The sequence below is a fragment of the Ambystoma mexicanum genome, chromosome 5q, assembly GCF_040938575.1.
Source record: "Ambystoma mexicanum isolate Mex_15411 chromosome 5q, UKY_AmexF1_1, whole genome shotgun sequence".
Taxonomy (NCBI): domain Eukaryota; kingdom Metazoa; phylum Chordata; class Amphibia; order Caudata; family Ambystomatidae; genus Ambystoma; species Ambystoma mexicanum.
Window position 1 is genome coordinate 1,301,118,370 of NC_090933.1, and position 15,046 is coordinate 1,301,133,415.

Genomic DNA, 15,046 nt, shown 5'->3' on the forward strand with positions numbered 1-15,046 from the left:
CCTTGGTCTTATCCAAAATTGACTACTGCAATGCCCTCTATCTAGGCACCAACGAATGCAATATCAGAAAACTCTGCATTATCCAAAATAATGCTATTAGAGCGGCCCTTTAACATCCCCAGGACCTCACACATCTCAGAACACAGACGAAACCTCCATTGGCTTTCAGTTACCCAAAGAATCTTCTTTAAAGCTCTGACACTTACACACAAAAGTATTGTGAACCAAGCTCCCAGCTACCTCTCCAACAGGTTCACAACTCATTCAGCTGCGAGACCTCTCAGAAGCACACACGCTAATTGCCTGATCATCCCACGCTTCAACCTCCAAAAATTTGGAGGTCGTGGTTTCCCAGTCCTTGCCGCTAACCTATGGAACACTCTACCCATGAACCTTTGTTCCCTGCCTTCAAGCGTAAGGCCAACGTTTGGCTGTCCACCCTTGACTAGGCATGACCTGACCGGAACACTCATCTCAGCATCATAGGCCGTTCTTGTCATATCATGACCTTATATTTTGCTCAGCCTGTGTAAACTGCACACCTTCATTTATCTATCATGTATATTCTGTATAGTTGAATGTAAATATTGTGCCTGTAACCTTGTATATTTTTTAAGGTAAATATTGTGTCTATATGTAACCTGCTTGTAACTAAATAATGCCTTGGGCATTGTGCGCTATACAAATAAACAAAAAAAAGGCTGGGCCACGTGTTCGGCAGCGGCGATAGGATTGTCTCCGTCGAAACCACCGCCGAAGATCTTGACTCATGGGGGAATTTGCTTAGCTGTCGAAAAGGGCGGAGGCGTTTGGATTAACGATAACTGACAAAAACGACCAAGGGTCGAATAAATGGTAATGGCAATGTCTCTTACGAGCTCTGCATAAGGCGACCAGTATTCTGGGCAGAAAAAAACAATCTGAGTGACCTCGATGCGTGAGGGATTTTGGGTACACTAAACGTCACTATAGGGATAGTATTACAGACACGCCTATGTCGACGTCACCTTTTCGACTTTCGAAAAACAAGATGCAATTCTCCGCAGTGTCCACTGGATGTCGGACTATGCACAGCATGTGAATCTAAGCAGATTAACAAACATCAGAAATATTTTTTCTAACTACTGGGCTATAACTAGAAGCTGCACCAGTATATGAAAGTTCTCACCTGTATATATCACACTCCGAGAGACAGATCTCTTCATCCACAGCATTCCATAAGTCGGGTTTAAGAGTATTAAAATCATCCCCGACTGCAGAGAACAGACTGCAATTAACTGCATTCACCACCTAAAAGTAAGGAGCAGGCATAAGTAGAACACAAAATAGGATTGCCTTGAAAAGCATATTGGGTAAAACAATGCAAGGATGCCAGCAGTAAGAGGTGTTTAGCTCATTGTAAACTATTTTTGAGAATATAGTCAGCAGGCCTCAAAGGAAAAAGTATTTTCAAAAGAACCAACTACAAAAAAAGTTAGAAATATTGAAATCACCAAAACAAAAAAAAGTGCCTTTGTGAAAGATGTAACAATACATGTTGTGGAACAATCAGTGTACTGTGAACCTGCTTTGAAAGTGCAGAAAAAAGAAATGTGGCGACTTGTGGTAAGTGCTGTATGAGCTCAAAGAGATGTGTAAAAAAACTTTTTTAATGAAACTTAGTTTTTGCGTCTATGAAGTATTAAGGTTCTGTATTTGGGGAGGACTCTTCCTGGAAAATGGTCTCACAAGCAGAAAGCAGTATACTTAAAACCAGTGGCCTGCAATCAATTAATGGCTGGGCTGTTTAAAATGTTTCATATCACATTTTATGACTGAAGCGGCAAAGAGGACCGAAAAAAAAGACCAATTAAAAAAAAAAAATACAAAAAAAAAATGACTTTACTGTGGAACAATTCCTGCAAACCTAGGTTCGATTTTTCACAAGCTACAAAATACATGGCGATGCGGACTCATTTCAAATGTTCACAACCTTAACAACTTTGGTTGCCAAGCATTTGCAAACCAGCACATACTCACCCAGTTCAAACTGGGCTCTCTGCTAAACTCATGGCTCTTTGCTGCACTGAAGTCGTAATCAGGCCGAAAAGACTCATTGAGTGTGGCAATCAGATAAAACAGCGTCTTTCTGCAGCATTTGTCACTGAGGGGGCTGTCTTCATCTCCACTTTTACTGAGTCTATAAAATTAGAAGAAACACAATGCTTACCAACTACAAGAAAAGAACACACTGGAATAATTACTGGCTTTAAAAGGCACACAGAAAAAAGGAACTTAGCGTTCAATGTTTGTGATGTAATTTGCAATGATGTCGTAGGAAAAGTGTGAGAAAACATCCCTGACCATGGTGCGTTTCGTCGTGACCCATGATGTGGGTACCTAAACGAGAAGTCTGGACATTTTGCGTTTTCTGCTGTTGCAAAAAAGGTCCACTGAAGGAATCCCGCCCTAATCGCCCCATTGAAAAAATGTGTGGATTTCCCATTTGTGTTCTTGCAGAAGCACTCTGCTTAGGTTGTCTGCAAGGCAACTGTGCTCGCCCGATACATATCGTGCTTGAAAGAAAATGTGTCTCCCGATGCACCCTTGCCATATTTACTGAACAAGAACCACCTTGCTTGTCAATTTAAAAACTGGCCATGGCGCTGTTTGCGTTTATCAGCACACTTGTTTTGAATGTAGTAACTCCATTTGTATTGCATGGGGTACCACCATGTTTGTGCCAAGTCGCCTGTTTGTGCCCATATGCCTTCGGCAGTTCGCGCTTGATCGTGGGCCTCCAGTAGCGAGGCGGTCTGTGCTAATTGTTATTTGTTCTAGAGGATTGGTGAAAGGTTTTCCCTTTAGCATATTTGTCTCAGTCGTATTACTGAGAAAATAACGAATGAGAGAAATTACCTAATTTCTTTTTTTTTTTTAAAGAAATGCAGGGGGTTAGGGGATATCCGACTTGCCGCAACCATAACTATTACTCTCAACCAACCCCACACATTTTGTTGGAAAATGGCCCCAAATTCAAAATGATTTGGAAACAAAATTCAGTCTTTTCTCCCATTCGTAGTTTTGCAGTCGATTATTTCTTTGGATTCTGTCTCAGTCCACCATTGATGTGTGTTAGGAAAGATTTCTCTTTACTGAACTTTTCCTTCCATATTTATGGACGCCCAAACCTTTTGCTTTTATTTTTGATGCAGACCTGCTCTTTTTGCAGTACAGTGAAGCATTAAGCTTCACTGCACTGGCTTTTGCACATATGTTATGGGGAAACTGACATGTCCTTCAGGCTGTCAGTACTGGGAAGACATGCATTACTTACCGTAATAGCATTTCTGATGATTGTATCTGCTTAGATTCACATGCTGTGCATATGGCCCGACATCCAGTGGTAACAGCGGAGTATTGCATCTGGTCTTTCAGGGACCGAAAGGGGACGTCGGCATAGGCGTGTCTAACACTATGCCTATCGTGACGTGTGGTGTACCCAAAATCCCTCACGCGCCGAGGTCTCTCTGATTGTATTTTCTCTGCCATGAGGGAGCCCAAGGCTATAGTGAGTGAGTACATAAAGAGAAAGTAGTAAGACTTCTATGTTCCTTCCACTCAGAGCGGGGAGGTAGGGAGGTCGCATGTGAATCTAAGCAGATACAATCATCAGAAATGCTATTACGGTAAGTAATGCATGTCTTCTGATGCTTGTTAATCTGTTTAGAATCACATGCTGTGCATAGACTAGCAAGCAGTACCCGGAGTTGGAGGTGGGTTGTGAGAAGGAACAGTAGAGAAAAGATGTCTTAGTACTGCTTGTCCCACCTGAGAATCAGACCTAGAATGAGTTTCTAGGTAATAGTGTTTTGAAACGGTGTGTACAGAACTCCAGGTTGCCGCTTTGCAAATGGACTCTAGGGGAACATTTGCAATGAATGCTATGGATGCCCCAGTGCCTCGAGCAGAATGTGCTCTAGGCTTGAAGGGCAGTTCTCTCTTAGCAAGAGTGTAACAGTGTGATGCATTTGACAATCCACCTTGAAACAGCCAATTTAGAGACAGGACCCCCTTCTATACCAGCTGCCACTGAAACGAAGAATTGTTTAGTCTTCCTTAGTGGTTTAATTCTTTCCAGGTAAAACATGACTGCCCTGCACACGCCTAGTGTGTGAAGGCTTCTTTAGGCCATGTTAGCAGGGTTCCGGAAGAAAGTGGGTAGTTCGATTGATTGGTTCACATGGAACTTTGAGATGAATTTAGGCGCAAACCTAGGATGTGCGCGCAGAACTTATCTTTGTGGACTGTAACAAAGGGGTCTAGAACAGAAAGAGCCTGTAGTTTGCTAACCCTTCTGATAGAAGTGATAGCCACTAGGAAGGCTGTCTTATAGGTAGGTCTTTCAGACTTGCTTCATGCATAGGCTCAAAGGGAGCTCCCATGAGCCTGGTCAAAGCCACATTCAGATCCCATCCAGGGACTGGGTGAGAGATGGGAGGATGACTCCTATTAACCCCTTCCATAAAGGCTTTAATCACCGGTATTTTCCACCACAATACTTTTTGTTGTGATGTGATGTGATGTAGGCTGACAGAGCAGCCAGATGAACCTTTAGGGAATTGAAGACTAACCCAGAGTCCAACAGGAGGGTTAGATACAGCACAATGTGTGAGGGTGAGCAATCAATGGGATGGACGCCCTTGGAATTGCACCAGATGACAAAACGTTTCCATTTGCTAGCATAGCAATAACGCGTATTCGGTTTTCTCGCTTCCCCGAGTATGTCTATGCACCTCTGAGGGAGTTGCAGGTGTCCAAACTCTATGACCTCAGGAGCCAAGCTGCTAAATTCAGAGTTTGTGGGCATGGGTGTAGGGTCTCCCCCCTGTCCTGAGACAACATGTTGTACGGGCAGAGTAGTTTCACTGGTGGGAAGAGGGATATTTCTATCAGGTGAGCGAACCAGGGTTGGCGGGCCCACATGGGGCCACCAGTATCATGGTAACTGGTTCCTGGTGCATCTTGTTGATAAGGGGAGTCGCTCAGAGGGGTCCTGGGGGTTGGGTAAGTGCCAAATTTCCCAGACCATGTAATCCAGAGACTGTTCCCTTTGGATCGGTTCTGGGGGTACCTGGAGGCGTAGTCTTGGCATTGGGGGTTCACCTGAGTAGCGAAAAGGTCGATCTCTGGAAAACCCCATTTTGCAAAAGACGTTGGACACAATGTCTTCGTGCAGTCGCCATTCGTATTCTTCGGGCAGAGGGAAATCTCCGCTGAGTATGTCTGCCAGAAGATTGAGTTCCCCTGGAACATGTTGGGACAATAGAAACATCTTGTGTCTGAGAGCCCATATCCAAATGTTTTGGGACAGCTTGGATAGCCCTGAAGAGGGAGTGCCGTTCAGGTAATACATAGCTGTAGTGCTGTCTGTTAGAATCAGCACTGTCTTCCCTTGCAGTTGCACCTAAAAGGCTTTCAAAGCCTTGAACACCGCTAACAGCTCCAGTAAGTTTATATGGTTGGATGCTACTCGAGGAGACCAAACTCAGTGTGCCGTCTGCTGAAGTAGATGAGCTCCCCACCCTGTGAGAGATGAGTCTGTCGTGTGAGTGGCTTCCACTGCAGGGGTGGTGAAGGTCTTCCCCTTTCAAGAGGTTTTCTCTTGACCACCACTGCAGAGAGAGAACGAGGGCTGGCGAGAACTACCAGATCTTCCCATTGTCTGCTGGCCTGACACCACTGGCTGTTGAGCCACTCTTGCATGGGATGTATGCGCAGCCGCATGCGGGAAACAAGTATATGCACGACGCCATCATCCCTAGCAAACGCATGGCTTTGAGTACCATCTGCTCCCGACTGGCTACATATTGAGGGATCTGAGAAAGCATGTTCTGAACCCTCTCGTTGGAGGGAAAGACGAGGACGTTTTCCGTCCGAATTAGAGCTCCAGGAATTGTTTTACTTGGCTGGGGACCAAACTGGATTTCTTTTCGTTGAGTGAGTGTCAGGGCTGGCTGGATTAGTAATCAGAAAGAGTATGTGCATAGAATTGGCTGAGTAGTAGTCAGAAAGAGTCTGTACATAGAATTAACTTTGTACTTGCCCAAGTCAAGATGGAGAGAAAGAAACTTAATCTGATTGGTTAAAGGAACAATGATATGTTTGGTTTGCCCGATTGGTGCATAGGACAATGGGTTTGATTCTTGTGAGGTGAGCAAGATTCCAAAGTGCCTTTCATCCATAGAAATTCAGTGGCTGGTTGTACATTAGTTAAGCTCCTTAAATAAGGCCTTTCAGAGTTCAGAAGATTTACCAAAGAAGTAAGAATCGTTTGCTGAGCCAGAGTGAACAAGACATCAGGTGGGATCTTTCTTTTTAAAGGCTTTAAGATTTTCACAGTGAACCTTCATTTTTCATAAGAAGACTTAAAGAGTTAACAAGTTTTAAAGTTTACTGAGACAAAAGACATTTTACAGTTAAGTTACTATAACGAAACAAGTTTGAAGACTGTGCGCTCAAGTTTAAAGTTTGTTAACTACGTGTAATGTATTTCAAGACTGTTTAACACGAGTTTGTGTGTCGTCGTTGACGTTTTAAAGGGAGCGCGCGGGTATTCCGAGCGATAGAGCACATGTTCAAATGAAATGCGGGAGTGTATTTTAGCGCGTGCACAATTTTAACGTGAGAGACGTTGCGTAATAAAGCGCATGTTGGGTTGCGATAGAGCGCAAGTCTGTTTTTAACTAAGCGCGAGTTGTTTTGAACGCGTGTACTATTTTTACGGGATTTACGTTTCGTATAACCGCGTGTGTTTGGTAGCGATAGAGCGCAAGTCCATTTTAACTAGCGCAAGTTGTTTTTTAGCGCGTACACATATTTTCACGCGGGCGTGTTTGGTTAAGATGCACGTGTGTATTTTAAATGCGAGGACAATTCTTCACGTTTTGTGATTTCACGTGTTTATCGCACACGCTTGCCAATAAAGAATCCATACGTTTTTATGTGTAAAAAAAAAAAACTATTCACACGCAGAAGGAAAGCAGCATTCCAGAAAGTTAATGAGTTTCTATTTAATGTAACTTTATGCAAATGGAATTCAATACTTCAGAAAAAGACTGCATTTTACAAAAGCATTTAAAACAAACTTCATAGAGTTAAATGAACTTAAAAAGCAAGAAGAATATCTAAGTCTGTAAGGTGCTTGCAAGGGTCATTACTTTAGGATTCTAAAGAGACTTGAATGGCTTGAAACTATATGCACAAAGCAAGATAATAATTTACAAGATATTCCACACAGATAATTAGCCTCTAAGTCTTTTACTGAGGTTTAAGAGGTAAAGAAGTTAGAGTTTGTTTTAGAATAATTTTAGAAAAGAAGTTTATATTAACATATAAGTAACCAAGTATATTTGTTTACTACAGATACCAGAGCCTACCAGAAGGTTGCAGGGCTGCAGTGTCTCCGTTGTTATTTTCTCCAAATTCCCCTTTCCCTTTCTTGGGGTTCGCAGCTCAGCTTATACTTAAGGGTTGAGAGGTGAACTCCTGGTGAGGGTCTGTGGGGCCAGCATCAGCTCCTGTGGAATTCAGTCAAGCCAGACCCTGACATTGAGAAACCCAGGCTGAAGAAGAGACCTACTGTTTTTTGGGTGTTCGAAAAACAAGTGTCGAACGAGTCCCCCGTGATGAGCCAGTCGTCGAGGTAAGGGTAAACTGGGACTGATAGTCAGCGCAGATGTGCTGCTGCCACTGCCAGGACTTTGGTAAACACCCTTGGCGCTGAGGCGATGCCGAAGGGGAGTACCTAGAATTGGTAATGCCTGTCCTGGATCATGAACCTTAGATATTTCTTGTGCGCTGGCAACATTGAAATATGAAAGTATGCATCTTTCATGTCCAATGTTGCCATGAAGTCCCCCTGTTTCAGCAACGGGATCACCTCCTGCAGTGTTACCATGCAAAACTTCTGGGATTTTATAAACTTGTTCGCTGGGCGTAGGTCTAGAACAGGGTGCATGGTGAGATCCTTTTTTGGGTACAAGGAAGTACACTGAATAAATACCCTCGTTTACCTGAAGAATAGGGACAGCTTCTATGGCGTCCTTTCCCAGCAGTGCTTCCACCTCTTGGATCAGGATTTCCAGATAGTCCGGTGAAAGACGCAGTGAGCGCGGCAGTCTGAACTGTGGAGGTCGGGCAAATTCCACACAGTAACCGTGGGCGACCGTCTTTAAGACCCCACTGGTCGGAAGTTATCCCCTCCCATGCCATGAGGAAAGATGTTAATCGCCCCTGACCGGGGTGACATGGGAGGGGACCTGGACCTGCAGCTCATTTCTGACCAGAGGCCGTGGCTCCTCTGGGATTGGGGCCTCTGCCTCTACCCTTGCCACGTTTCCGACCCCTTGAGGGGTAGTAAGTGGGGCCTCAGATGTTTGATTTGTGTTGAAGTTATCCGTGCCGTAGTTGTGTTGACCAGCACGGGCTTGCCCTCGAAAGGACCGCCGAGAGTCATTACCCTCTGGGAGGAGGGTATCTGTGTAATTTGTTGCAGAGACTTTAGAGTCTCCTGCTCCCTCTTGGCTGATTCCAAAGCCTCATCCACCGCTTTCCCGAAGAGGTTAGTCTCCTCAATGGGTTTATTAATGAGGGAGGCCTGAGTTTCAGGTTTAAATCCTGATGTACGCAGCCAAGCGTGTCTTTTTAGTAGGGTCCTTTGAGTAAGAGACCTGCCTGCAGTTTCCGCAGTGTCCAGAATGTTCTTCACCACGTTCTGGTTAACTAGTCTTCCCTCCGTTACAATGGAGAGAAGCTTTGACTTGGCAGGTTCGTGGATCTCTTGGAGGCCTTCCTGGAGCAAGGTCCATTGGCCATCAGCATAGCTTGCTAATGGAGTAGTATTATTAGCAACCCTTATAGTGTATGCGGCTGCTGACGTGACGTTTGCCAAGGCCATACAGCCGCTTAAATTCATTGTCCAGTGGTGATTCCCCCGTGGCAAGGGGTACCCCGTCCCTCTTTCGAGTGGTAGTCACTACCAGTGAATCTGGGATGGCGTGCCCTTTGATGTATAGAGGGTTGTAAGGGGAAGGGCAAAATAATTTTTTGACTCTCGGGTTCACTGCCCATGTTTGAGCAGGTGACACCAATGAGGGAGCTACCCTTCTCTTAACGGAGTTAAGGAGGGGGATGGATTGACTCGCCGGAGGTTTTTCCTCAATGATATCCTCCACGAAATCCTGCTCAGGTACCGCCTCTTGAGTGGCATTTTTAAAGTATTCAGCTGCTTTTTTCAACATGGAGTTGAATGCCATTTGGTCATCTACAGGAAAGGCCGGGCGAGCCGGATTGGACGGAGGAGAGTCTAGACACAAAACATTAAGAGACCTGATTTTGCTGTGTCCATGGGTCCTGACCTTCCTGCTGGGTTTCCTCCCAGTTGTCCGTAGTATCCTGTTGGTCTTCCACATAGTTTTGCAGAAAAGAAGCTTCTTCTTCATTATAGATGTCTCTATATGAGTTCATCTGGACCACGTCTTCCTGTTGGAAAACAGGAGAATGATCTTCCTGAAATTGAGGTTTAGGGTCTAGCCGAGTCCTTTTCGGCGAGGATGATCGAAAAACTGATAATCTGCTCCAGCCGATCCATACACCTCTTTTTTAGTAGTCCATTCAGAGGACCCAAACGGGCCTGCGTGAGAAGAAACGACGTTCTCCGCTCTGCGGCGTCGAAAGGAGTCTCTCAGGTCATCGGAAAGAGGCTTTCGCCTATCCTCGTAAGCGTCGTCAGAATCGGGAACCAAATCAGCCGATGTTTTCCACGGCTTGTCCCATAACTTTAGGCGGAACCGGGGTAAGGCCCACCGCCACTGTAATTCTTCCGATGCTGCTTTCGATAGTCGCCGAATCGTCGTGAGACAGTGGCCCCGATGATTTTTCGGCAGGTGTAATTCCTTCCGCGGCGCTAGAGGGCCTAGCGGTTGGTTTTTCGGGTAGAGGCTTAGCCGTAGTTTTCGGGCCTACTGCAGCCTTGGAGAGCGTCGGGTTCCCACGCTTCGACGTATGTAGGTTTGAGTGTAGCGCCCTTAGCTGGTTTAGATTGCCCAGTCGCAAAACGCTGCTGCGGATGCAGGGAAGGCTTTGGATCTGAACGATCCGAAGGAGCCGGCAAAGTTTTCGGCGGCACTGTTGGCGCTTTCACCTTTTTCGATGAAGATGTCGAAAACGGTGTACGGGTTGTGTGCTTAGTGCAATGCGCTATTACGCCCCTGTCGCTGGGTGTTGTCCCTGTAGCAAGACCACAGTCAAGCCTTAGGGGGTCGGGGACGGGCGTGGCAGACCTAGAAGCGTCAGCCTCAAGGTCTATAACATCCGTAACGGATGTTTGGTCATCCGAAGTACCTCCGTTACTTTCAGTGGGTGTGGCGGTGGGGGTTCCACGCGTGACATACCGTACACGACACACCGCTTTACACTGCGCTCCTTAAGGGTCTTAAGCCGAAGGAGTTTGCACGCCGCACACCGCTTCTCGTCGTGCTCTAGGGGGAGACAGGCGTTCCCCTGTGTTCGTCCTTCCAAGGATATCTGACCCTACACTTAGGGCAGAATCTAAAAGGAGTCCTTTCCATAGCTAAAGGGAAAGATAACCAGACCAACAGGGAAAAGAGGGGAAATGAGGAAAGACATACCGACAATAAGGCCACCCCGACCCCACTCTCTCTACTGTATAGGTCAGCCAGATGGCCAGACCACATGGAAAATCCAGCCGCCAAATCTTAGGCGCCGAAATCCACAGCCGTAGACGAATCCTCTGTAGTCTTCGTTGAAGATGTTCTTGTTGGGCGAAGTGACTTAACAGGGAATAAACTGACAATTCCGTAAAGATAAACAATGTCTCTAGTAATAGCTCTGCTATAGGGCGACCAGTTTTCTGGGCGGGAAAAAACAATCCGAGGGATCTCGGCGCGTGAGGGATTTTGACTACACCACACTTCACGGTAGGGATAGTTCTACAGACACGCATATGCCGACGTCCCCTTTCGGTCCCCGAAAGACAAGATGCAATACTCCGCGGTTACCACTGGATGTCGGACCATATGCACAGCATGTGATTCTAAGCAGATTAACAAGCATCAGAAACATTGTTTCCCTTAGTCTTGCGACTTTGTTACTGCTTTTAGGAACTGGTTATCAATAGTGGTAAACTTATCATTGTCGCCCACTCTTCAGAGAGCCTGGAGAAACCTGAAGGAGACCTGTCAGAAGGAGGCCTGGCTACCAACTTCTGCTGCTGTCCTGGATGAGCCCCGTCTTGCTGAAGATCTTTAGCAGTCCTGTGAAGGAGCTGCGACCCTGGGAGTAGAGGGAACATTCATTCCCGACATCTGCTCGGTACCCTGCAAAGAAGAGCTGTCAGAAGTGTCCTGGGACCGTCCTGTGGCTGGCCAGCTCCAAGTTTGGGCTACCGTGCTGACGTCACCACTCCGAGTTTCAACCTGTAACTTTGGGGGATCCTCAGTTGGCCCTACAAGACTCACCTCTGTGAAATGTTGGTGTCCTAGCATCAAGGGGACCCGAGATAGGAGGGGAAAGTCCGAACATGGCAGATGAGTCCCTTTGTGTCGCAGTGCTGCGGTGACCACTGTCCAAAATCGCTTACCTGACCAGAGTTCAGTCCTGAGAGGCGACCTGTATCGAGCTTTGCAGCATTCGAGAGTGCGTGAACCAGTGAAAGACACCAACCAGACATCAGCTAGAAACTGCAACCTCTGCGGCTGACAGCGGGAAAAGAGTTCGGACCTTCTTCTATCGACCTGCCAAGTTTTAGGAAGAATCGGAATAGGCTAGTAATAAACTTTATTCCAACAATATTGGCTTTGCCATTGCTTGCTTGCGCAAGTCTTTTGTTAGCTAGTTTAACTTGTACTCTGGCAATTAGAACCCAGAGACCCCACCTGCATTTTTTCCTGCCTTACAAAACCTGTGGAACGTTACCTGAACTATTAGGCAAAAGGCCCCGGACAACATAGGGCCGAACATTTTAAGATAGGGATCATTCTATGTGCATAATACAACCTTAACCTTCCTTTACAGGAGATTGCGATGTATATTATGCACTCTAAGTGAATGTATATATGTAATCTATTTTGCTAGTGTTGTGTGATAACTCTACCTGCCAGTAGTCATTTTTTAAATTTTGCTTTGGCCAATAAATGATCATTGTATTTTTAATACATCCTGTCTAAGTGTAATCTGCAATTCCCATTGTGTGACCTCAACGTGGACCCTTTACAAGCTCACCACCTCTGAAGAATTTAGCCTAGACCTCCCGTCACTGCTACCTGACTGGTTTGGCTACAGCTCCCCAGAGTTGACCCTGTCACAATATAGGTTGGCTTTCTATACATTTGTCCACCAGAGCAGAGTATAGAAAATCAGTCCTAACAATGAGCAGTTACCACCCTTTGTGAAACCACCACTAGATCTTCCCATCCACTGGACACTTGGGATTGGTCTGTAAGCCATTGTTGTATCGTGCATGAGGAACAAAGACTATATGCAGGACGCAATCAATTCCAACAGAATCATAACGCTTGACCATTCTCAGACTTCGACCTGGTAAATGGGAATTTGGGCTAATCGTGATTGTACTCGGTCTTGAGAGGTGTAGGCCGTGTGTGATCTGCGTTTTAAAGAAAATCACTCGGGGCAAATGTTTTGACAGCGGGAGGTTTCATTGAAGTTCATCTGAAAACCACATTTTGCGCACATCTTGCCTCTTTCGGGTGTTTCGCAAGCAAACTGCCTCCATTTCCCCAGTAATTAGCCAGTCGCTGAGAAAAGGGTACACCGGTGAGGGGGGAGGGGTGGAGGCTGAGTAGTGTGGGCTCGCTTTGCTCCTCTTACCAGATCCCTACCTGAGTAATAAATCACAGACAACTTATGTGTATGGAAAAGTTGTAGGCCATAGGCATTTTATTTTCTTACAGAAAATACAACACAACAAAAATAAATACACTGCCATATGCTTTTGGGCATCCTTGTGTCCAGTCCCGAAGTTGCCCAAGGCTCCTGCTGAGTCCTTGTTATCCCTGGGCCTTCGTTCCTGGGCACATGCCGCCACACCTGAGTGGGTGTTCCTCACGCCCGCTCAGGTCCCCCCCAAAAGCATCCTACCTACAACCCCGTTCTTGGAGTGCCCTAAAAATGTTGTCGGAGAAAACCCCCATTCCTTTCCTTGATAAGTGTACCCCATCCTGGAGAAACATGTCCGGATTGTTCTGGTGTAAGCCCTGTGCTCTTGCAGTACTTTTCTACTGATTTATTTAGTTTCTTTCTGGCTATTTCGATTGCGTGCCTCTTCTGTGCCCCATACCAGACCCTTCTTGGTATTATTTCTGAGAGGCCCCACCAGGATGTTATTGTGTTTCTGAAATATAGTCCTTGCTTCTCTTCCAGCCACATGCCTGCCCGGGTCATGAAAGAGTGCTCCACTATCCATGCCGATTTGTGGGGTCCGGCCTCTATGGAAACGGGGAAGATAAGTGTTATATCAGTTCCTCCCTTATTTATTTTTTAAAACATTGCGACTTCCATCCCCCAATTCTTCTCACACCCTTCGCTCCCAGGCCCCCCGCCCATGCAGAGGTCGCTGCTCCTATCCTGAAAGTGTGTTCCAAATTCGGCTGGATCCCATCCTGCTTTTGCCTGTTTCAATACCGCCTGAAACTGGCACCTGCTGAGTGCACTGCCGTCCCTATGTATTAATAACTGCCCGTCGACCTCTGGTCGAAGATCTAGGAATTCTTGGGTGATGCATCTGGGACAGTGGTCCTTCTCTCTGATGCAAATGAGGTCTATTGCTCTCCCCTTCCCCGATTGGTCTGTTTTAGATTTCTGTAGCATTATAGACATCCCCTTGTTTCCCATAGTAATGTCTTTCCTTGCCAGGCCGTCTCCTGCCACTGTATTACTGGCCACCAGTTCCCCTACCCTGAAAGCCCCATAGTATGCTAGCACAAATGCTGCCCTGAACAGCGCGGTTTCGTACGTGCTGCTGCATGTGTCTCGCAGCACTTTTAGCAGAATCATCAACTTCTCAAAATGTACTGGCCTTCTGTTATCTGGTTTCTTCCCCTCTAATTTCGCCCATCCTCTCATAGCGTATTTTATTTTAGCGCTGTCGGTTGGGTCCGGCATGCCCACCACTTTTGTGGTATATGCCACCGCCGCTAGGTGCGCTGCTGCCCAGCTTTTCTTTTTCCCTTTGGCAAATGCCCCTTCGAGAAATTCACAAATGTTTTCCATTTAAATTTTGTTCACCTCTTTTACACCTGTTTCCACCAAAACATCTTTTACATGCTTTTCGTACTGCTTACCCGTTTTGTACGTTAGGGCGTTCCTGGTTAGTGACTCTTTCCTTTCTCCGTTCTTCACCCACTTCTTCTGAGTCGACCTTGTGGCCAACCGGGCTTTCCTTTCCAGTGCCTCCAACGGGACCCATGCCTTCCGCGGCATGGGCGTTCTTTCCTTGTCGGCGTCTGGTCTCAGCTCCCTGAATTTTTCCCACTGAAAGCGAGAGATTGCATCAGCCACCACATTTGCTTCCCCAGCGATATGCCTCGCCTTTATGCATGTATTCATTTTTAGGCTTTCCAGCGTGATTGCCCTCAATAATTCCAACACTATTTTGCATGACGCACTTCCTTTAACACGTGCACCACAGCTATGTTATCTGACCATACTGCCAACTCCTTGTTTCCTAGCCCCCCCCCCATGCGCATAACGCGACCCATATCGGGAACAGCTCCAGCAGCGTTATGTTTTTTGTCCATTCCGCCGCCTGCCATGTTTTTGGCCACTTGCATGCACACCATTGTTTCCCCAGTATCGCACCAAAACCAAGGCCACCTGCTGCATCAGTGAACAACACCCCTTTGCCTTCCTCGTTCAACGGTGAGCGCCATATCACTGAACCATTGAAGTATTCCAGGAATTCTGCCTACACTTCCAGATCTCTCTTGATTCCTCCCCCTCGCCTGACTCTGTGGTGCCCCTTTGTAGC

The 15,046-nt window shown here is 46.3% G+C and overlaps 1 protein-coding gene across 4 annotated transcripts in view; it reads right to left on the reverse strand.

The window, feature by feature from the left end:
• Positions 1-15,046, reverse strand: part of MAF1 (MAF1 homolog, negative regulator of RNA polymerase III) — a 290,551-nt gene that overhangs the window by 94,184 nt on the left and 181,321 nt on the right. For all 4 annotated transcript variants that reach the window (XM_069621896.1, XM_069621898.1, XM_069621895.1 and 1 more), the window contains exons 4-5: positions 2,020-2,179; positions 1,169-1,290 (exon numbers count right to left, since the gene is read on the reverse strand). In XM_069621896.1, coding sequence (XP_069477997.1) covers positions 1,169-1,290; positions 2,020-2,179 — 282 coding nt within the window. The remainder of the gene's footprint in view (positions 1-1,168; positions 1,291-2,019; positions 2,180-15,046) is intronic.